General features: G+C 50.0%; 1 protein-coding gene across 1 annotated transcript in view; it reads left to right on the top strand.

Annotated features, from left to right (window-relative positions):
* The window catches only part of CD9 (CD9 molecule), a 34,945-nt gene extending 18,803 nt beyond the window's left edge, over nucleotides 1–16,142 (top strand). Inside the window, exons 2-8 of the mRNA XM_065942466.1 lie at nucleotides 3,603–3,705; nucleotides 10,761–10,858; nucleotides 11,610–11,684; nucleotides 13,178–13,276; nucleotides 13,385–13,474; nucleotides 14,314–14,397; nucleotides 15,616–16,142. Of these exons, the coding sequence (XP_065798538.1) occupies nucleotides 3,603–3,705; nucleotides 10,761–10,858; nucleotides 11,610–11,684; nucleotides 13,178–13,276; nucleotides 13,385–13,474; nucleotides 14,314–14,397; nucleotides 15,616–15,681 (615 nt within the window). The 3' untranslated portion in view covers nucleotides 15,682–16,142. The remainder of the gene's footprint in view (nucleotides 1–3,602; nucleotides 3,706–10,760; nucleotides 10,859–11,609; nucleotides 11,685–13,177; nucleotides 13,277–13,384; nucleotides 13,475–14,313; nucleotides 14,398–15,615) is intronic.
* Nucleotides 16,143–21,371: the final 5,229 nt, after the last annotated feature.

Below are 21,371 nucleotides of genomic sequence, written 5' to 3'. Positions count from 1 at the left end.
TGTCTTTCTCTTTCTGACTTGCTCACCTCGCTTAATAATTTCTAGATCCATCCATGTTGCTGCAAAGAGCATTGTTTCATTCTTTTTTTGTGCCTGAGTAATATTCCATTGTGTGTATGTACCACATCTTTATCCATTCACCTGTTGCTGGACACTTAGGTTGTCTTGGCTATTGTAAAGAGTGCTGCTATGAACCTTGGGTGACACTGTTTTTTAAACAGTAAAGCTCTTTTTTGGTTCTTGCTGGTCGTTCCCGTTTGGTTTCTCCTAGGACTCAGGTAGCTAGGGGCGAAAGCCAGGTGGGGGGCTAGGGAACCCCCTGTGCACACCAAACAGTGGGCCCCCCTGAGACGTGCTCTGAGCTCTCTGGATAGCACTGTCTGCACACCCAGGGAGGCTACTGTTAAGTGGTGACATGGTCCTGAGCTGTGTGCTAAGCTGTGCCTAGTCGCTCAGTCATGTCTGACTCTTTGTGACCCCATGGACTGTAGCCTGCCAGGCTCTTCTGTCCGTGGAGATTCTCCAGGCAAGAATACTGGAGTGGATTGCCATGCCCTCCTCCAGGAAATCTTCCCAACCCCGGGATCAAACCCAGGTCTCCCACATTGCAGCCGGATTCTTTACCATCTGAGCCACCAGGGAAGCCCATCATGGATGGCCCTGTGACCTCTAGCCAGTTCCAGCTGTTTCTCCAACAGCACTACAGAAAACAAGGCAGTTGTTGGCAGCATCCCCTCAAGCTAGTTAGCTCAACACTTCAATCAAAGCAGGCAGCAGGGCTCATTTGTCTGTGATTTTGGTGAGCATATATACAATGGAATATTAGTCAGCCATAAAAAAGAGTGAGTGGGAACTGAGCCTCTCAGTCCTGCCCCTGATCCCCTTGCCTCCTGGAAGGCTGAGCCTTCTTCCTTGCTCATGGTGAGTTTTTAGGCATCAGAAACAGATCTATTACTGCTTTTTCCACTTCTGTAGAACCAGCCTTTTCCTTCCTCTTGATGTTAGGTTTGGGATGGGTCCAGATATGGCAGGACCCTGGACTGTCTCCTGTGTCTGGCCTTGTCCTTGGCCAGGTTGGGACCTTCTGGGTCCAGTTTGTCACTTGCCACCTGTGCATGTGTCCTTGAAATTACCGAATGGGAGTTTCATTTGTGTGTCGTTCCCCAGAGACCCAGCTCCTGCCCTGTGAAGCTTCTGGACAGAGTATAGCCATCACCATCTTTTGTAGCTTAGTTCTTTCAAATGGGATTGTTTTTATTTTGTGTGTGTGTGTGTGTGCGTGCGTGTGCTGACTCATTTAAGAATTTTCCCGGCAGAATAAAGGGTGGATGAGTACGTTTATCCACAGGAGAATGACTGGAGGATAATTCTTGGATGAGAGCAGGCAGCCTGGAGCAGAAAGGACAGGAAAGGACAGGCCTCTCAGGCCCAGGTGTTCTCAGCAACATCCCTGCCAGGATGAGGGCAAGAGGGAGATATATATGGAGGCCAGGGTTTGTTCTCAGTGCTAACCACTGTCTAGGACTACCTGCAAGTGCGCTCAAAGCTCCAGCCTCCAGGCTTTTCAGGTTAATGCTTTCACATCCCAAAAGAAGCCAGTGGCCTTCCATTTTCCAGGGGCCCAACTGGGTCTCCTTGTGTTGGAAGTGGAGAAGGGGAAAGTCTTACCTTCTTTCTTGTAACTCCAAGGCCAGTATCTTGGGCCTTAGTCCCCAGTACCTGGACATTTTCTAGCTGGGCCACTGTTCTGGGCAGTCCTGAGAGGTGGGAGAACCCAGACTGAGTCAAAGGATCTGGGCTTACTACTCCTGTTTGCCAGATGGGAGAACCAAAGAGATAGAATTCTAAGGAATTCCAGACCCTCACTGTGGACACCACTGTGGGTATAGACAAGGTTTTGTTTCTATTGCAGTCTGAAGTCTCGGGTCACCCCTCCCACTGTAGCCATCTACATGCTCCACTGAACATACCCAAATGCTGCCAAGTCATGTTGAAAAGGAGAGAAGCAGAGAGAGAAGAAGCCTGTCTACACCACAGGCTGTCCTGGCCCCTGGGGCAGAGAACCCAGCTCCCTGAGTAGGGCTCTGACACAGGGCGCCTGTCTCTGTTAAGAGGGTGGGCCGGTAAAACTTGGGGCCGGGTGTTGGCCCCAAGCCCACACGCCCTCATCCAGCCGGCCACCACCCACAGCCTGTGAGTCACCCAGGCAAGCCCTGGTACAGGCCAGCTGTGGGGAGGGGAGCCCAGTCGGCTGGGGGGCTGGGCAGGGAGCCTCCTCCTGGCACCGAGTTCAGCAGTGCCTGAGGCCAGGACTGATGCCTCAGGCTTTCCTTATTGGGGAAATCTGCCCTTTCAGGTCTAATATCTCAACTTGCCCACCTCTGAAATGGGCATGTGCATGCTTAGTCATGTCCAACCTTTTGTGACCCCATGGACTGTAGCCCACCAGGCTCCTCTGTCCGTGGAATTTTCCAGGCAAGAATACCTGAGTGGGTTGCCATTTCCTACTGCAGGGAACTTTTCACTAAATTGTAGGATCGAACGATCCCTTGAAGGCTTCTTGTCTAATGTTTATGAGGATCACTCATAATGATGTGTCCAGCTAACCCTAGAGTTGGGTGGGTCAGGTTGTGAGGCTTCCCTGTGTAACAGGAAGGGACCGGATATGGGGGAGGCTTCACTGGGCGACATGGCTCAGGAATCACAGCTGCCTGAAGAGCCGGGGATGTGCCTGCTCTTTGGGTGATTTTTTTCTTTTTTTTTTATTGTATGGTATATGTACAGAAGAGTGCAGAAAACAGAGTAAGGAATAATTGTGAGGTGAATATCTGGACCACCACCGCTCAAGTCAAAGCTAGAACATTGCCAGTGCTATAGACCTATCCACCCCACCCCACCCCACTGCTGTTCCCTCATCAGAAACCCCGCCTCCCTATTGACCACCACTCACTTGATTTTATGATCGTCACTTTCTTCTTTTTCTGTTATGATTTACATGCACCCCTAAATAGTCATTTTTAACTGTTTGGCATCCTATTGTGTGTGTTTGTTGCTTTTTTGCTTCTTCTGTGTTTTTGTTTTTTAATATTTATTTATTTATTTATTGTTGACTGTGTCCGGTCTTGGTTGTAGGATGTGGGATCTTTGTTGTTGTCGAACTCGGGGTCCAGAGCTCATAGGTTCTGTCATTGGTAGGCTCTGTAGTTGTGCTGCATGGACTTAGTTGCCCAGAAGCACATGGGATCTTAGTTCCCCGACAAGACATCAAACCTGTGTCCCCTGCATTGGAACCATTGGACAGCCCGGGAAGTCCCTGCATCGTTTAACATAGTGAGATGCATTCATAGTGTCACAGTTGGCTCATGTTCACTGCTTTATAATATTCTGTCCACACAATAACCATCCCTGTACTGCTGGTAGATAATTGTTTATTCCCCACTGGTTGTTATTTTTAGCAAATGACATGATCCCCTGTCCCCACCCCGGCCTGGCTGCTGCCGCTACCAGGTCCCTGGTAAGGGGCAGAGGCCAAGGGCGGCTCCCCGGGATACCACCATGTCCCCAGCAGCCAGGCTCACACCGACGTCCTGTGTGTCTTGCAGCTTGCCGGGATCGCAGTCCTTTCCGTCGGCCTATGGCTCCGATTCGACTCGCAGACCAAGAGCATCTTCGAGCAAGAAACTAATGATTCCAGCTTCTACACAGGTGAGTGGGGGGCCTTGCTGTTCCCTCCAACCAGCTTCAGAGAGAGAGTCCGTGTTGATCCAGGGACTCGGGCAGGGGAGGACTTTTGCTCTGGCCCACATTGCCAGTCAGGTCCACTTCCAGCCCTGCTTTTGTGTAGTTGCACCCATGAATTTGCATTTGACTGATGTGGTTTCTTTTTCCAAGCTGACGGAGCCTGGCACTTGGACCGTTCTCTGATGTGAAATTGGCTCTGCCAAAGCTGCTGCCACTCCCAGAGGGCTACAGAGCTTCTGTTCTCGGATTTCTCTCTGAATTTCATGTCTTGAGAAGGTTCATTCATCTCCTTAATTTAGCAAACTTGGTCCTGGGGACCCACGGTGCCAGGAGAAGCAGAGGGAACATCTCCCCACGGTTCAGACAGGGACTCAAGAGGCCCGAGGTCCTGTCTCCTGCACAATTGTCAGATTAACAAGAGAGACTAGAAGAGGCCCCAGCTTTTCCGACCCCCTGCACTGGGGCACAGGCCATGCATGTTAAGTCTTACTTGTTTTCTAAAGTGCTTTTGCTTCAGGGCAAAGGCGTCCAGTTGGAACATGAATAGATTTAGCAGGTTTCTTTCTGCACATAGGTCCTTTGGCATCTTTTTCTGGCACTGTTCTGTCACTTTCACCGGCAGTTTGCCGTGAAAGCGCCTCTCACAGGAGCGAGAGAGCCTGTCCACGGCAGTTCCCTGGTTTCTGAGTTGCCTCATAGGACCCAAAGCTCTCCCCTCACCTGGCTGGGGGATAGGAAACAAACACTTCATTTGCGAGAAACAAAAGCAGCCCCCTATTTTAGGAGCATACTGTCATGTCATCAGTCTCAAAGTGTAAGTTTGGTCACTTCCTTTCCACCCACCAAAGAAGTTATTTAAAAAAAAAAAAAAAAGACTGAGCAAGCAGTCTAAAGAGCGTTATCACCCGGACCTTCAGGAAGAACGCGGTGGCCGGAGGCCCGTGACCCCCACCCGTCTCCCAGCGCCAGCCTTGAGCTGATGGCCCAGCAGTCGCCTGGTTTCCCTACTTTCTTGGCTTTTTTGGTAGTGGCGTTAGTTGGGTTTTTTAGGGCGTGCCTCCCTGTTGTCAGAAAGAAAATGAGAGAAGAGAAAGCACAACATGTGTTTTTTTTTTTTAATTACACACACGCAGAGTTTTTGAAAGCAGATTTCCATAGTGCCCTGACTTGTTTTCACCATAGCAGGGGTTTTTGGTAAGTTTTTTGGTGGCTGCGGCAGGCCTGGAATGCCACCCCTTGAGCTGGGGCAGTGGGGTTGCAGGGTGGGGGCAGGGGGGTGGCGAGAGCAGGTCTTGAGCTGTGCATGTCATGTCACAACAGGGAGCTGGGGACCCTCTGGGGGGGGAGAGCGGGTCCTGGGACAGACATGTGCAAGCAGTTGGCAATGACCCAGCGAGCCCCCTGCCCCCCAATCCCACCCCAGGTGCTCACACCATCACACCCAGCAATTGTTTCTGTCTTGTTATTTCCGACTCTGGCTCATTTTGTGTATTTTTTTTGGTGAGAGAGGAGTGTATAGTTGATTTACAATGTTGTATTAGTTTCAGGGGTATAACAAAGTGATATATGTATATTAGTTACATATATACATATATCTGCTTTTTTTTTTAACTTTTTAATTGTTTTTTCTTTTGAAGTTGATTTTTTTTTTTTCCTGCCTGCAAGGCTTTCAGGATCTTTGTTTCCCAATCCAGAACTGAACTTCCTCAGTGAAAGAACAGAGTCCTAACCACTGGACCACCAGAGAAGTCCCTCTCTGGGCGTTTTGAGTTCACCCCAAGCTGTGCTCGGGAGACAGGCCCCCAGCCCTAGCACCCCAGCAGGTGCCAGGTGGGAAAGTCAGGCAGGTGGTGGGACAGTGCTGAGCATACAGCTGGAGGGGCCAGGCCTGCTCCGGGGACCTCCCGGGGCTTGGGTCCCCCAGGTTATTGCAGGGCCCTTCTGACGACCCGTGTCCTAGCTGAAGTGACCAGGAGCTGGTCTGAAGGCAAATCCCAGAGAGACATAGTTGTCCTCACTCAGGGGCCAGCGGCCACTGTCCCCTGAGCTCTGGTGGACAAATACGAACCTTCTGCGCTGGATCCTCTTCTGGGCAGGGCTCAGCTCTGAAGGCTTCGTTCTGCTGGCAGAAGCCTGGGACCTGGAGGGGATACAAGTGAATCACATAGAACACAGTCAGCAACTAACCACCTGGGTCTGCCCGGGCCCCATACTTCACTGAGCGCTGTGGGCAACTGAATAGTTGTCATCTCCGGGCAAATGGCCAAGGAGGCTCCATTCTCTGTGTCCCCTTCCCCCTCAGGCTGTGATGTCAGCCTTTGCCTTGACCCACAGCCCCTCTTCCAGCCTAGAGCACCACCAGCCCCACCCGGCCCCTCTTCCCGACATCATGGGGTGACTATCCTTGCACTGGGGCACAGACTCTCTGCAGGGCAACCCGCAGGCCAGCCTGGTCACGGAACTCACCCTTCAGGAAACCTGAGGGATCCAGGGATGTCTTTTCTCCTGCAGAGTCACAGTGTTCAAAGTTGAGAAAGAATGCAGCAGGAGGCTGAGAAGCGAGAGAAGAGACTTTGCCACATTCAGAGCAGTCTCTAGTGGATCCTGAACAGCTGACGGCCTTATATGGGCCTTCTCTCCAGTTCAGGCCCTGGAGATCAGCCTGTCAGCAGGACCTGTAATCCCTGCTGCAGACAAATTTGGGAAAGGCTTTTTCTTGGTCCCAGGCCAGCTGCCCTTCTTAACTCCTTGGCGTCCCTTCCAGAACCAGAATCACTGAATGGGGGCATCTGGGGGGGCTCTAACCAGAGGCTAGGCATGCCCACCCTGCAAGGTCTGTCCCCAAGATGGGCTGAGCTGGCTTCCCCAGTCCAGCTCGTGGTCTGGGGTGGTTTGTTTTGTCACTCTGCACCTGGTTTCCCCATCCTGACACCGGCAGGGCTTATACACACACCTCTCCAGGCAGAGAGCTACCTGCTTGACAACCAGAGCTCACTATGGCCTCATGAATGGGAAAAGCCATTGGTGGGATGGAGAGGGATGAAGAGAGAGCCTCTGGGGAGCCGACTTAGGGTTCCTCAGAACCCCCACTTGAATTATGGGAGATGATAAAGTGTCCTCAGGCTTCCCTGGTAGCTCAGTTGGTAAAGAATCCACCTGCAATGCAGGAGACCTAGGTTCCATCCCTGGATGGGGAAGATCCCCTGGAGAAGGGAATGGCAACCCACTCCAGTATTCTTGCCTGGAGAATCCCACGGACAGAGGAGCCTGGTGGGCGACAGTCCATGGGGTCACAAAGAGTGGCATACGACTGAATAAACACATGCACACTCGCGCGCGAGCGCGCGCACACACACACACGCAGACTCACAAGGTGTTACCAGCAGGTGGAGGTCAGAGGCTCTGCCCAGTGTTATCCTGCAAACAGGTGTGCTGAGCGCTGTTTTCATGATGGAGTTGGGGTGATGACAGGAAGCTGATTGTCCCCTCCCTTCCCTAGGCCCAGAGCCCCAGTAAACAGGTGAAAAAAGAAGGTTCTTATCTAAAGGACCCTCTGGCAGATGCTACAGCTTCATAAGAAGCTTTATTTTTATTTATTTATTTTTTTGCACTAGGCCTATGTCAGCCTGAAACAAGCAGAATAAACAGCCCTTAAGCAAATGAATACAGTAATCCTAGAGAAGGCTCCGTGACAAATAACTTTTTCCATGAGTCAGACCGAAGGCTAACATCCACTTGCTTTATAAAGGGGAATGCTTTGTCATTTATTACCGGCAGCCTCTGCTAACAAGCTCTGGGTGCAGACTAGGAGGAGCCTGTCCAAAGGGGAAGCCCCAGATGGCCTTTTGGAGCAGCAGCCTCGCCCTGCAGTGGATCAAGGGTTTCAGGGCTTGCTGCTTACATCTGAGCCGCCCTGTGGTTTGATGTTGTGTATGCTCAGTCATGTCCTTTGCAACCCCATGAACTGTAGCCTATCAGGCACCTCTCTTCATGAGATTTTCCATGAAGAGAATACTGGAGCATAGTATACTGGAGTGGGCAAGAATACTGGAGTGGGTTACCACTTCCTTTTCCAGGGGACCTTCCTGACCCAGGGATCGAACCCGTGTCACTTATGTGTCCTGCATTGGCAGGTGGATTTTTTTTAACCACTGAGCCTCTGTGGCCTGATGGCCGTTGCCAAAACCCCCATAGATAGCTACCAGGGAATTGCTCCTCTTCGTCCCCACTAGGAGAGGGTAAGACACCTGAGATCTGCAAACTGTCTGAGCAAGATTGAAAACCAGGACACTTGGTCCTAAAATCTTTGCTGAGCCCAGAAATGAATATTTAATATTAACCGTCAGGCCCATTAGGGGAATGTTCTCTCTGCATGTTAAATGCTTTTGCCTTTAGTGGCTCTCTGAGGCCACCGATCCGGCGCCCCACCTTCTGCCAGGGTCACCCGGGCTTGTGGACTGGAGCTGGACAGAAAGAAAATTGTCTGATCATCCCCACTCGACTCTTTTTTATGGGCTTGTAAATCAGTCACTAAGTCATGTCCAACTCTTTGCAACTCAATGGACTACAGCATGCCAGGCTCCTCTGTTCTCCACTATCTCCAAAAGTTTGCTCAAATTTATGTCCAATGAGTCGATGATGCCATCCAACCATCTCATCCTTCTCCTCATGCCTTCAATCTTTCCCAGGATCAGGGAAAACAACAAATCAGCTCTTTGCTTCAGGTGGCCAAAGTACTGGAGCTTCAGCTTCAGCATCAGTCCTTCCAATGAATATTCAGGGTTGATTTCCTTTAGGATTGACTAGTTTGATCTCTTAATATGCCCTATTTTTCCAGCCCCTGCAATAGGGCTCAAAGGGGCGACCTCATCCTTCGTTGTCATGCCCTGATGGGGAGAGAGGAGGCAATGGGGAGAGACAGAGGCCCAGTTTACTGCCCCCGCTTGCTGGGCTCCCAACCTTGGAGTCCAGACCCAAAAGCACTGCCCTGTGTGTGGGCGGGGCGGTCTGGCCTGTGGGCCTCGGAGTGGAGGACTAGAAGGGTGGACTTGACTCGAGGACAAGCTGCATTTGTCCCCTTGCCCAGTCTGGCTGGACGTGCACGGGAACAATACCCATATTCATCAGGGTTTGCCAGCCAGCCCACGTGACCTGACATCACGGCAGATGTGGGGGGATGAGCGGAGGACAAACGCTCCCTTGTGTGCACTCCGCGCTGCGCTGCCGGCGAGCCTCAGCTGCGGGCCTGCTGCGTGGTTTGCTGCCTGCGCAGCTCTGGCAAAGCGGAGGGCACAGATGGGGGCAGTGAAATCACTGTGACACCTGCCGGCAGGAGAAGGTTCTCATTGCAGCCTCCTGTTGTGTATTGTGGGGAACATCCCCACTTCAGGGCAGTCTTCCTGATCCCAGGGAGAGGACAGCAGGGACGCCCGTGAAAGTCATCGTCACAATCGTGATTATTCACAATTGTCGTCCATCCTTGCTATTGTTAAGATTGACAGTTGTTGATTGTACATCTTTTGTTGCTGTTATTTAGTCGCTCAGTTGCGTCTGACTCTTGCAACCGTGTGGACTGTAGCCCACCAGGCTCCTTTGCCCATGGGGATTCTCCAGGCAAGAATACTGGAGTGGGTTGCCATTCCCTTCTCCAGGGAATCTTCCTGACCCAGGGATCGAACCCAGGTATCCTGCATTGCAGGCAGATTCTTCATTGTCTGAGCCACCAGGGAAGCCCTGATTGTACCACATCTATACCTTAATGAAAAGATACCAATTTTTTAAATTTAAGTTAGAAAAATCAACAGTAGCTAGCACTTGTGTGCACTTGGAGCACATCGCCTGACCCTCAAGGCAGTCCTGGAGGCAGGCATTTTTCTCACCTCTGGATTGCAGATGAAAAGCTATTGCACAGACAGTGAAGTGGATTTCCCTGGGTCACAGAGCCGGCTTTCAAACCCAGGCATTTGGTCTTCAGAGCTGGTGTTCTCACAAGTGACAATCGCCCCTCCCAGGAGTGGACAGAACATGCCTGCAAACTGGGGAGGCCTGGGACATTTTTGCCAGTTTTCCCGCGGGGCATGGGGGATGGGGGGGGGGCTGGGTTAAGAGGATGGTCACTGCAAGACAGCTGTGCTTCTCAAGAAAATAACTGCATGCTGGGCCTCTCTAGGTGTTCCCTGGGGGGAGTGTGGAATGACCAGGCCCGAGCCTGTGTTCCCCATCCCAGGCCAGAGTTGTAGAACTCACAGCCTCTCACCACCCTTCTCCATCAGACACCCAACTGAGTATTTAGAAACCATGTCACTCAACCTCCCTTTACCAAGGAGGATCCTTTGCACGCTTAAACTGGGGTGACTGAATTGCAGCTGTAAGATCCCATTGGTGTGCTATAAGGCATCTTTTGAAATTTCCTAGCAACCAACTTCTCATTTTACTTGTAAGGAGATTGACACCCAGGGAGGGAAAGTGTCTTACCCAAGATCACACAGCAGTTAGAAGCAGAGTTGGTACTGAAGCAGGGTTCTCTTGCCCTTGGATGTTGTTAACTGCACGTGCCTGGCTCCCACCTGCCATCAGGCATCCCCTCTGGGAACCTGGTCGAGCTGCCCTCCCAGAGCGTGGTTGTCTGCATGTGCGCAGCCCCTTCCTAATGAAAGCTTGCTCTGACAGCCTCTTCTGTCAGGTAGAGAGGTCAGCACGACGCTTGTCAGAGTCCCCGGGAAGTTAGTCCCTAGTTCGGAGGGTCTAATTTAGCAGGAGTGGATCCATCCCAACTGGAAACAGCTGATCGACTAGACCAGTCTGTCCTGGGTCAGGGGGGCAGTGGGCGCCTTGCAGGAGGGCTGAGGTCTGGTGGGAGCGGGGGCTTGATGGGCGGGTCATGGAGGTGGGAGAAGACCTGCCCACAGAGGTGGAGAAGGCTGATGGGCTTGAATGCAGGGCCCGCGAGGACACAGGAGAGGAAGGGGATTAAGAAGCAACTTAGCGGGCCTCCCGGCTAACCCTGCCCTGTCCCCCAGGAGTCTATATTCTGATTGGAGCCGGTGCACTCATGATGCTGGTGGGCTTCCTGGGCTGCTGCGGAGCTGTGCAGGAGTCCCAGTGCATGCTGGGCTTGGTGAGTGTCCCCTGCCTGCCCACTGCCCCCGGGGTCCCACAGACCAGGGGGTGGGGCGGGGTGGGGCGGGTCCCCAGGGCCCTAACCCCAAGTGTCTCCTCCCCTATGTGGTGACACGCTAGCCCCTCTTCCTTCCTGGAGCCACTGTCTTGTCACTTCCCTTAGGCAACTAAATGCCAGGACTTTGTTTATCCCTTTTTCGAGGACCACGTTTGCCTTTTTTCCCTGAATCCACAGGTACCTTCACCTCCTCTTCTTATTTCAAAGTTTGTGTTACAGTTCTCCTCATACTCCAGAGTGTATTCACTTCCTCCTTTCCTCAAATCTCTGTGGGTTTTGTGAGCGGGTGAGGTGTTTTTTTTTAATCCCTGCCTCTTCATTAACACCTTTAGAAGTACTGGTTCTGACCCGGAAACTAATCCCGTCACCTTAAAACCAAAGACTTTCAGCCACCGTGGCAGAGCAGTCCTCCTGCGTTCCCTTACCCTCCTGCTCTCCCCCACGGCACCCCTTCCCAATCAAGTCTGTTGCTTTGTGAGAAAGAAAGAAATACTAGTCTGGGGTCTCTGATGCTTTCCCCCTGTGGCTTTTCCCCGCTTCTGGCCTTGGCCAAGCGCTGGCAGCTCTGAACCTCCTCCTGCCCCTTCCAGCCCCCATGCCAGGTCCCCAGAAGCCTGGTCTCCAAAATGCCCTCTGCTTGTTTCGGCCAGCTGGCTGGGCCTGCACCTAACTCCAGCCCTTTCTCTTCCAGTTCTTTGGCTTCCTCTTGGTGATATTTGCCATTGAAGTAGCTGCAGCCATCTGGGGATATTCCCACAAGGAGGAGGTAGGTTTTCCCGTAAGACCTCTTAGGAGTCGGGGGCATAGGGGTGATGGCGGCAGAAGGGTATCCCAGCTGGTCACTTGGGTCAGCCTTCAGCCATCAAATGTGCCTCTAACAGGGGCTCCCCAGAGCAGGGGATGGGAGTGAGCACCAGCCTCCCGGGCGCTGTCGTAGAGAAGGGTTCGGGCAGTTTGGTAGGGTCGGTGTCTGCCTCTCACACCTCTGCAGCATTCCCGCAACTTCTCTGGTACACAGCTTGGGAAAGGAGTGCTTTGTGTGTCCTAGCACCCTCCCCTAGTTTATAAACACATGCCACCAGCAGCCAAGAGCTATGCCACACTCTCCGCGGGGTCCAGAGATGGATGAGCTGTGCTCCCCGTTTCAAGGAACTTTGCCACTTCATGTGGCATAAGGACTGACTGGTGTTAACAAAAGTCATTTTTATATTCCAGAAACCCCCTAGGATTTGAAATTTTGGCGTAGTTAGGCGAGGAGTGTCTCTTCTGGCTTTGTGGAGAGGGAGGCATTGACCAAAACCTTGATGGAGAAAGGGGATGTCAGGAGGAAAGGTGGTGGAGGCAGGGGCTTCCTGGCAAAGAAAGGGTCTGAGCACAGCTGGGTGTGGGCTGGGTGGGGGACCAGGGTGTGGGGCTCCATCAGAGCAGTGTTTTAGGGAGGGATGTCATGTCATATTTAGCAGGAGGGGCGAAAGAAGAGAGACAGTGGAGGTGGGGAAGGGGGGGGGAGGAAAAGATTTAATTATCCAGATGATAAAGCCCACAGCCATGGAAATAGGAAAGGCCAATTATGAAAACTGCTACGGGAAATGCTGGATGTTGATCAGTTCTGGTTTTGGGGGTGGGGAGCCAGGGACAAGCATTTGTTAAATGGAGATGTGCCCAGGTGCAGGAGGATAAGAGTATCTCCTTCATGTTATAATATAATAGCCAGTTCTTATCCCATATGTACTCAGCACCAGACACTGTGCTACAGGCTTAATGCAATATCGCCAGTAACTCTTCAAGATAACCTCTGAGGTTAGAATCGTTATGATCTCCATTCTACATACGCAGAAACTCATGTGCAGAGAGGTTTGGTAATTTACCAAAAGTCACACAGTCTCAAAGTGAAGGAAAAAGATGGAAGCTAGAAGGAAAAAGAACTAGCTGGATCAGGAGTAGGATTTTTGCTTTTAATTCCTTATATTGAGGCAATTTAATTTTCTTTTTCTCGGTAGAAGGGAAAGAGCCAAGTGGGGCTACAGGGGCCAACCAAAGGTTCAAGCAGAAGGGGAGATGGCCGGAGGGGTTCCTAGAGGATGTGGGAGGAGATGGGGGACCCCAGAGACCCTGAGGGGGCTGTCCTAGCCCAGTGGTGCCTCTGCCCTGTGACATTTCAGAGCAAGAGAATTTGTGGCTGCATGTGAGCAAGATGGAACAGGTGACATTTGTTCATAAAGAATCCATCCCTGCTCATCTCTTGTCTGTGCTTCCCAGGTGATCAAGGAAGTCCAGAAGTTTTACGAGGACACCTACAATAAGCTGAAGAACAAGGACGAGCCTCAGCGAGAGACGCTGAGGGCCATTCACACTGCGGTACGCCAGCTTCCCGTCCCGCCTGACTTTCTTCCGAACTCATGTGCATCTTTGCCTCAGTCCTCGTTATCTGTCTCTCTCACCCCAACCCTGTCCTTCTCTCTGCAGCTGGACTGCTGTGGTATGACCGGGGTGGTAGAACAATTTTTCACCGACACCTGCCCCTCAAAGAATTTAGTTGGCAGCTTGAAAATGAAGGTAAGCTTAGCACAAGACCCTGTGCCTTGCCCAGTTGCTCTGGGTAAATCCCACCCAAAAGGACATGCGTTCAGCCCCCTTGATCTGTGAGGGCAGCACTGTGGTGCTTCCTAAACACCTCTTCCCCGTGGAAAGCACCCAGGGTGGCTGTCTCCTTTCTCCCCTGCCCTGGGTCTCTGATTCCTCCAGGGCAGCGAATCAGAGACCAGAGAAGTGGCAAAGCCTTCTAGCTGCCTGCAGCCGCTGGGCCTCCATCCAGCCCTCGTGCACAGGGGGTGCTCCCAGCCCTGGACTCTTACCTTCTAGACTTGTGAGCAGCTCGTGTGTGTGAGCTGGAGCAAATGTACAAACTTCCGTAATAGTAATAGGAAGTAACTCTATGGCCAAGCTACCCTGGTGGCTCAGTGGTAAAGAATCTGCCTGCCAATGCAGGAGACACGGGTTCAATCCCTGGGTCGGGAACATCCACTGGAGAAGGAAATGGCAATCGATTCCAGCATTCTTGTCTGGAAAATTTCATGGACAGAGGAGCCTGGCTGGCTACAGTCCATGGGTTCACAAAAAAGTTGAAGATAACTTGGCGACCAACAATAATAAAAACCCTATGGCCAGATAAGACACGGATCCCAAAGCAGGGGCTCAGCCCTCTTCCTTCCGTGGTTTCTTGCCCAAACTTGAGGGACCCTTTCCTGGTTCTCCTTTCCACCCACCAGCCAGTCCCCATCCCTCGCTTTGGAACCACAACACCCCAGGAGTCAGATGAGTGCCATGGAGGGAGGGGGTGAGCCTGGAGTAGGATAGGACTGTGTGTTGATCTGGGTCTTGGTTTCCCCACTAAGCCCTGCCCTGAAGCCATTGACGAGATCTTCCGAAGCAAATTCCACATCATCGGCGCTGTGGGTATTGGGATCGCCGTGGTGATGGTGAGTGTCAGGGGCTTTGGGAAAACACCTTAGTAATTACAATTTATGAAGCTCTTACTCTGACCAGGCACTGTTTTCACTCACCATTAATTTATCAATGTATTTAACCCTTGCCATACCCATAAGGTGGGAACTATTCAAATTCCCGTTTTACAGATTCCAGAGAGAGGTTAAGTACATTGATCAGAGTCTCTGAGGTCAGGAGCGAAGCTTCTGAGACTTGAACTCAGTGTTTCTCCAGAATCCATTCCCACTACCTGAAAGGTTTCAGGAATAAATGTAAGGTGATTCCATTGTGTTTGGTCCACGGGCCACACTTGGAGCAGCAAGGATGTAGGTCACCCAGACACCCTGTTAGTGATCCCCAGATAATCTTCAGGACATGTTTTCACAAAAAGCACCTGCTCTTCTTTGTCCTGTGAAAGCAGTTTCAGTAAAAGCAACGTGGATGTGAACTGTCTCACGTCCTGCTATGGTCGGAAAGATACCCAAAGGTGAACAACTAGAAGGGGACTGAAAGTTCCCAACCATCTCTCTCTTGCCAGTCAATCCCCAGAAGCCATCAGGGGCCAATCAGGTTCCCCAGGGGAGCCCCCACGAGGGAGTGATGAGATTCAGTAGGAAACACAGCCCTCCTCTGACTGTCGCAAAGACTCTCCAAGAGAGAGAACCACTTCCCCTCTTAGTGGTAGTTGGCATCCCTCCTCTGCATCTAGGAAAGCCTTGAAGCCACTTTCAGTAAAAAGCACAAAAGTATATTTAAAACTAAAATATAAGGGCTTCCTGGTAGTCTGGTGGTTTAAGACTCCTCCACACTTCCATTGCTGGGGTCACGGGTTCATTTCCCTGGTCGGGAAACTAAGATCCCACAGGTCACGTGATGTAGCCAAAATTTTTTTCAAGAATTTAAAAAAAAAATAGAAGTAAAACTAGAATATGAAACACAGGCACAAAGAGGAAAGTGAAAGTTTCATGAGGGATATTGGAATGGTTGGAATTTGAGCATTAAATTTTGCTCCGGGTCCGTCTCACACTGAGCGTTCGCAAGAGCTGGCTTGTGCAGTGAAAGTGTGGAGTCTGCACCACTGGAGCACTGGAACCCCCCAATGTCCTGCCTCCCTGCCGTTTGTCATGGCCTCAGTGGCTCCCGTCTCCCCCCATCCCTCCACCTTCCAGCAGAAAGTCAGGCAGTCCCTCACACCGCTTCCTGTCTTCCAGATATTCGGCATGGTTTTCAGCATGATTCTATGTTGTGCCATCCGCAGAAACCGAGACATGGTCTAGAGTCAAGCTTTGTGCCCTGAGCAGGAAAGTTCACCCGTGAAGACCGCTGGTTATTTTTCCGGGGTTCTGTTTTTATGGGGTGTTTTGTTTTTTTAACCCTTTGCCACTAACTTTAGTATTCATTCTGCATTTCTAAACAAAGAAAGTTATTCGATGTTTGTGTTTTTAATGCTTTATTCAACTTTAATGTTTGTAGTTAAGGGACTTGGGGATTTGGGTTTGCTTTGGTTTTATATAAATATATATTTTTTTGGTCATTTGTTTTTGCTTATTATATTAAGCAGAAATCCTGCAATGAAAGGTACTATGTTTGCTAGACTCTAGACAAAAGATATTGTACATAGCGAGATTTTTTGTGTGTGTCTTTAAATAGATAAAAATGTCTATCAAGTTTAATCAGGTTGTAACTTAATGTTAAAGACAATTTGATACATAATAAAAGATGATGACAACATTCCAAACTGGTTTTGGAGTTTTGCCTCTTATGATTTTTTAGAGCTGTTTATTTTTTCAGGCGTCTTTCACCTGCTCTTTGCTCTGTGTTTTGTTTTAATATTTATTTATTTATTTGGCTGTGCCAGGCCTTAGTTGCAGCATGTGGAAGCTAGTTGCTGGACCAGGGATTGAACCTGAGCCCTCTGCATTTAGAGCACAGAATCTAAGCCACGGGTCCACCAGGGAAGTCCCTTGTTCTGTTGCAATATTTGTTTATTTACTTGACTGCGCTGGGTCTTAATTTCCGCATGCCAGATCTTTCATTGCAGCTCACCACAGGCTTAGTTGTCCCAGGGTACATGGGATCTTAGTTCCCCGGCCAGGTATGAAACCCACGTCTCCTGCATTGGAAGGCGGATTCTTAACCACTGGACCATCAGGGAAGTCCCGGCTCTGTGCTTGGATGAGAAGTAGGTGGGAAGGTTGGTCTCCCTGTTTTACTTGTGAAGACATCAGGACATCAAGAAATGAAGGAATTTTGGTCCAGATCTCACCATTGTTCATACATCAACCCTGGAACCTAGCCCAGGACTTTTCTTGCAGCAACACAATGTGTCAGGAGGATACAGCTATAAACATGAGCTCCCTGTTGGCAAGAGCCTTTGTTTCACTCCCTGCCCTACCCTCAGGACCCACTGTCTAGTCCATGGCAGGTACTCAAAATTTGTTGGTTGAATACATGAGGATATACCCATCAGGGTTTAAACAGAGATGCAGAATATTAAATACTTTTCTAAGGGATTTGACCTCACCCAACCACAAGAGCTGGTTAAGCAGCCTCTGTAAGACCATTGTGTTTGCCCCATCGTTGGAACTCGATGTCCACGGGCAGAGAGTCAGGAAACACAAATAGATGTAACTTGGGTGAAAGGGAACACGTGGAGCCCGTGAGGACAACAAATCCAAATCTCCTCTTGGTCTTTTATTTATTTATTTTTCTGCGCCAGGTCTTAGTCATGGCATGTGAACTCTTAGTTGCAGCATGTGGGACTAATTTCCCAACCAGGAATCAAACCCAGGCCCCCTGCATGGGGAGCACAAAGTCTTAGCCGCTGGACTACCACAGAAGTGCGTGCACACACACACACACACACACACACACCATTCTGGTGCTTGATATTGGTGGTGTGAGTCCTGCAGAGGCCAGGATCTGATGCAATGGAGTCAAATACACACAGGCTGGGACGTGGAGAAGCTGAGTGAGCCAGGAAAGCAGTAGCAATTTGTGTGAGATAGCCAACAACCCCTGCTCCTCCACCCCCACCCCTAGTGGTGCTCCATGCTAACCAGAAAGGAGGGGTAAGGGGATGCTGGGGGTGTCACTCGGTCTCACCAGGCCACCAGGTGGGAGACAGTCTTCACTCAGAAAGCCTGCAATCTAGCGAGCTGTTGAGCATCAAGCCAGCAATTATGACAGAGTGAGATAAACAACATGGGGTTGGGGGCAGGGGAGAGTACAGAAGCTTAGGAAACCTGTCTTTATTTTCCACTTCTTGATTCTATTTGGGCTCTATCTTCACATTTAAAAAAAAAGGAAAAGAATAAAAATAGCCCTGAAAGTCATTACAATAAGAATTCAGAACACCGATGAGCAACATTATTCACAATAACCAAACGGTGGGAACAACCCAGATGTCAGTCAACAGATGAAGGGATACACAAAAATGTAGCAGATCCTTAAAATGGAGTATTATTTCGCCTTCAAAAGAAATGAAGTTTGAACACAGGGTGCAATAAGGATGAGCATTGAAGACGTGTTACCAAGCAAAATAAGCCAGATAGGAAAGAACAAATACTGTCAACTTTTGCCCGAATTCTATGCTGAACTCTCCCCTCCTCAAGCCTCTTCATCAATATGCATGGACACTTAGTTTAAATCTTCCCTGATTTTGCTCTTTGGGGAATGTGCTAAATCGCTTCAGCCGTGTCCAACTCTTTGCGACCCTATGGGCTATAATCCTCCAGGATCCTCTGTCCATGGGATTTCCCAGGCAAGAATAGTGGAGTGGGTTGCCATTCCCTTCTCCAGGGCATCTTCCCTGCTCAGAGATCAAACCCAGGTCTCCTGCATTGCAGACAGATTCTTTACCATCTGACCAAACGACCCCACTTTGAAAAAGACCCCCAGTGTTCTCATTAATTTCAGCAAGTAATAAATCCTTTGATATGATCTTGGGTGACCTTAGCCTGCAATGCCTTGAAGCAGGGCTTGGATTCCCAGCCCAAGACTGAGGCCAGGTCTAGACAGTAAGCACACCCGATCCTAACCACTAGACCAGTGGTCAGTGACAAGGCCCTGGCCCTTTGGCTTTGCAGAAAAGAATTTACACAAAGACAGAAAGTTTTGAAGTAAGTAAAATTGTATTAAGAAGACAAATGTACAGTATGTGTGGATAGGTGCACAGTCGGACTCAGGCGGAAGAGCAAGTCACCGAGTCGCACCCTCCTGGCAGTTTGAATCACTTTTTTGGTGTATTTCTCCCAGACTTCCTTTGGCTAATCATTTTGATTTGCCTGGTTCACAGACCATACTTCGTATATCTCAGGATCCTCCCGTATGTATGCACACATCTCTTGGTCAAGCTGGATTCTACCACAAAGGCCTCTGGGTAGACTGCCATTAGTTAGCATCACTCCCCTTTGACCTCCAAGGACCCCTTCTGCACACATGTGGTCAGGGAGGTATCCAGACTTTGAGAATAAGAAATATATACTCTGGGCAGGGCCCCCTTCCCGCCTTGTGCTGTTCAGTGGCTCAGTCATGTCTTTGCGACCCCATGGGCTGCAGCATGCCAGGCTTCCCTGTTCATCACCATCTCCCAGAGCTTGCTCAAACTCACGTCCATTGAGTCGGTGATGCCATTCAACCATGTCATCCCCTGTCATCCCTTTCTCCTCCTGCTCTCAATTTTTCGCAGCACAGGGTCTTTCCCACTGAGTCAGCTTTTCACATCAGGTGGCCAAAGTACTGGAGCTTCAGCTTCAACATCAGATTATCTTGCTATTCTCATCTTCGAGTTTCAGTCCACAGGGAATGAATCTTCCATCACTTTACCCTGGGGTCCCCATCTACCTCCTGCCTCACTTCTCCCACTCTGGTTCGACACCCACCAGGAGGCAACCTAGTTTGGGGGTAACAAAAATGCAAAGAAAAGAGCACCCCAACCCTTAAACAATGGAATTTGGGAGCAGATATTCAGCATCTCAGTAGCCACACTGGAACTTGGAGCCTGGACTGCACAACAGGCCTGGCAGAGGCCCAAGACAGTGGCTCATCCCAGCTCTGCATGTGGCACCTCTTTACAGAAAGGGCATCTCTTTACAGAAAGGGTCTAAACAGGTGGCCAGCACTGTCCAATAAGAAAAAACCCTACCAGCACCTCTTGTCAGGATGCTGACCCCTGGTCCTAGGGGTCATGGCAAAGGGGGCAGTGTCCCCGTTCAGGGCACCCCATGGCCCCATGGCCTTCCAAGCACAGAAGATTAGGCAAAAAGAACTTCCTGAGATACCTTCCCCTGTTAGAGCAGACTGGCTCGTGGACCACCTGGGACAGCCTCCCTAGATGAGCCCGCCTCATCACGTTCACACCCCATGGGGATCGGCAGTGGAAATCTCAGTAACTAAGCTATGGAGGGGTGATTTCCTTGAATAAGTGACCATACTCCGAGAGGGCTGGGATTATTCCTGTGGGTGTTTGGGAAAAGGAAGTTCAGGGAGGGTCTAAGAGCCATGCAAAGTCAATGTCAGAGTCAGCTGTGGGTTCATGGTTCCCAAGTCAGAGCTCATCGGGATCTTAGGACTTTATTCCACCAAGCTAAGTTCTCTACTCTCCTGCTCAGCCCACCTCACCCTCAGTTTTAATGCTGTCTTAGAGAAGCCTGAGCAGCTAATGCAATAGTTTTCACTCAAGTATTGGCTGGCAGGCCCTTGGAGAACTAATTTGATTTCTTTCCTTTTAAATTGAATTTCCCCAAACCATCTGCTTCCCCTGTGGTGATGCAGACAGGATCAGGACTTATCCCAAAGTAGAATCCCCACCACTCTGCAATGCCCCAACGGAAGCAGAGTTGGCCAAGCCAGGCACTGAGGGACCCAGTGCTGTTCTATACACCCTGATATCTAACGACCCATAGATCTTGGCAGAGGTTGGGCTGTCCAACTGGCCCCCAGGACTGCCCTGAGAATCAGGGATTCCAGCCAAAAACTGTCGCTAACCATCTGATTCTACAAGGATGAAGTCACGAGCCACTGCAGTCGCTGACCTTCAACACATCTTAAAAAGGGTACAAGGTGAAGATCAGGAATGAGGCACGCCATGGTCTGGGGCAAAACTGGCAGAGCAGGACTTCAGACAGATATTTGCAGGAGAAGATGTAAGCCCAACTTCTTGCATCTTCTCATATCTAGAAAAGCACTAAAATCATTAACAAATATTGTTTTTTGTGGGCACTACCTTTGCTGACATAGCAGAAACAGATTCTTGGTTTATTTTTTACTTCCACTGTATTATAGTTTAACAAAAATTATTTTTATCTTGGAAAAAAAAACTTTGTTTACAAATAAACAAGTGAATGTTGGGAATTAGTCTGTTAATGTACTTAATAATAAAGTGTTCTTAGAGTTTAACCTTAAAAGAAACCCGCTGCCAAAATGTGTGCTTGATGGCACAGAGCTCCCTCCACCAAAATCACATTGTGTACATGTATACACTACTCTGTTTAAAATATATAGCTAGTGGGGACTGGCTATAAAGCACAGGAAGTTCAGCTCTACTCTGTGATGACCTTGAGGGGTGGAGATGGGAGGGAGGTCCAAGAGGGAGAGGATCAGTTCGGTTCATTTCAGTCACTCAGTCGGGTCCAACTCTTTGAGACCCCATGGACTGCAACATGCTAGGCCTCCCTGTCCATCACCAACTCCCGGAGTTCGCTCAAACTCATGTCCATTCAGTCGGTGATGCCATCCACTATCTCATTCTCTGTCGTCCCCTTCTCCTCCCACCTTCAATCTTTCCCAGTATCAGGGTGTTTTCAAATGAGTCAGTTCTTAGGTGGCCAAAGTATTGGAGTTTAAGCTTCCGCATTAGTTCTTCCGATGAATATTCATGACTGATTTCCTTTAGGATGGACTGGTTGGATCTCCTTGCAGTCCAAGAGACCCTCAAGAGTCTTCTCCAACACCATAGTTCAAAAGC

This window comes from Muntiacus reevesi, chromosome 1 (assembly GCF_963930625.1).
Source record: "Muntiacus reevesi chromosome 1, mMunRee1.1, whole genome shotgun sequence".
NCBI classification, from domain to species: domain Eukaryota; kingdom Metazoa; phylum Chordata; class Mammalia; order Artiodactyla; family Cervidae; genus Muntiacus; species Muntiacus reevesi.
Note: the sequence above shows the minus strand (reverse complement) of the source record. Positions and strands in the feature narration are given on the sequence as shown.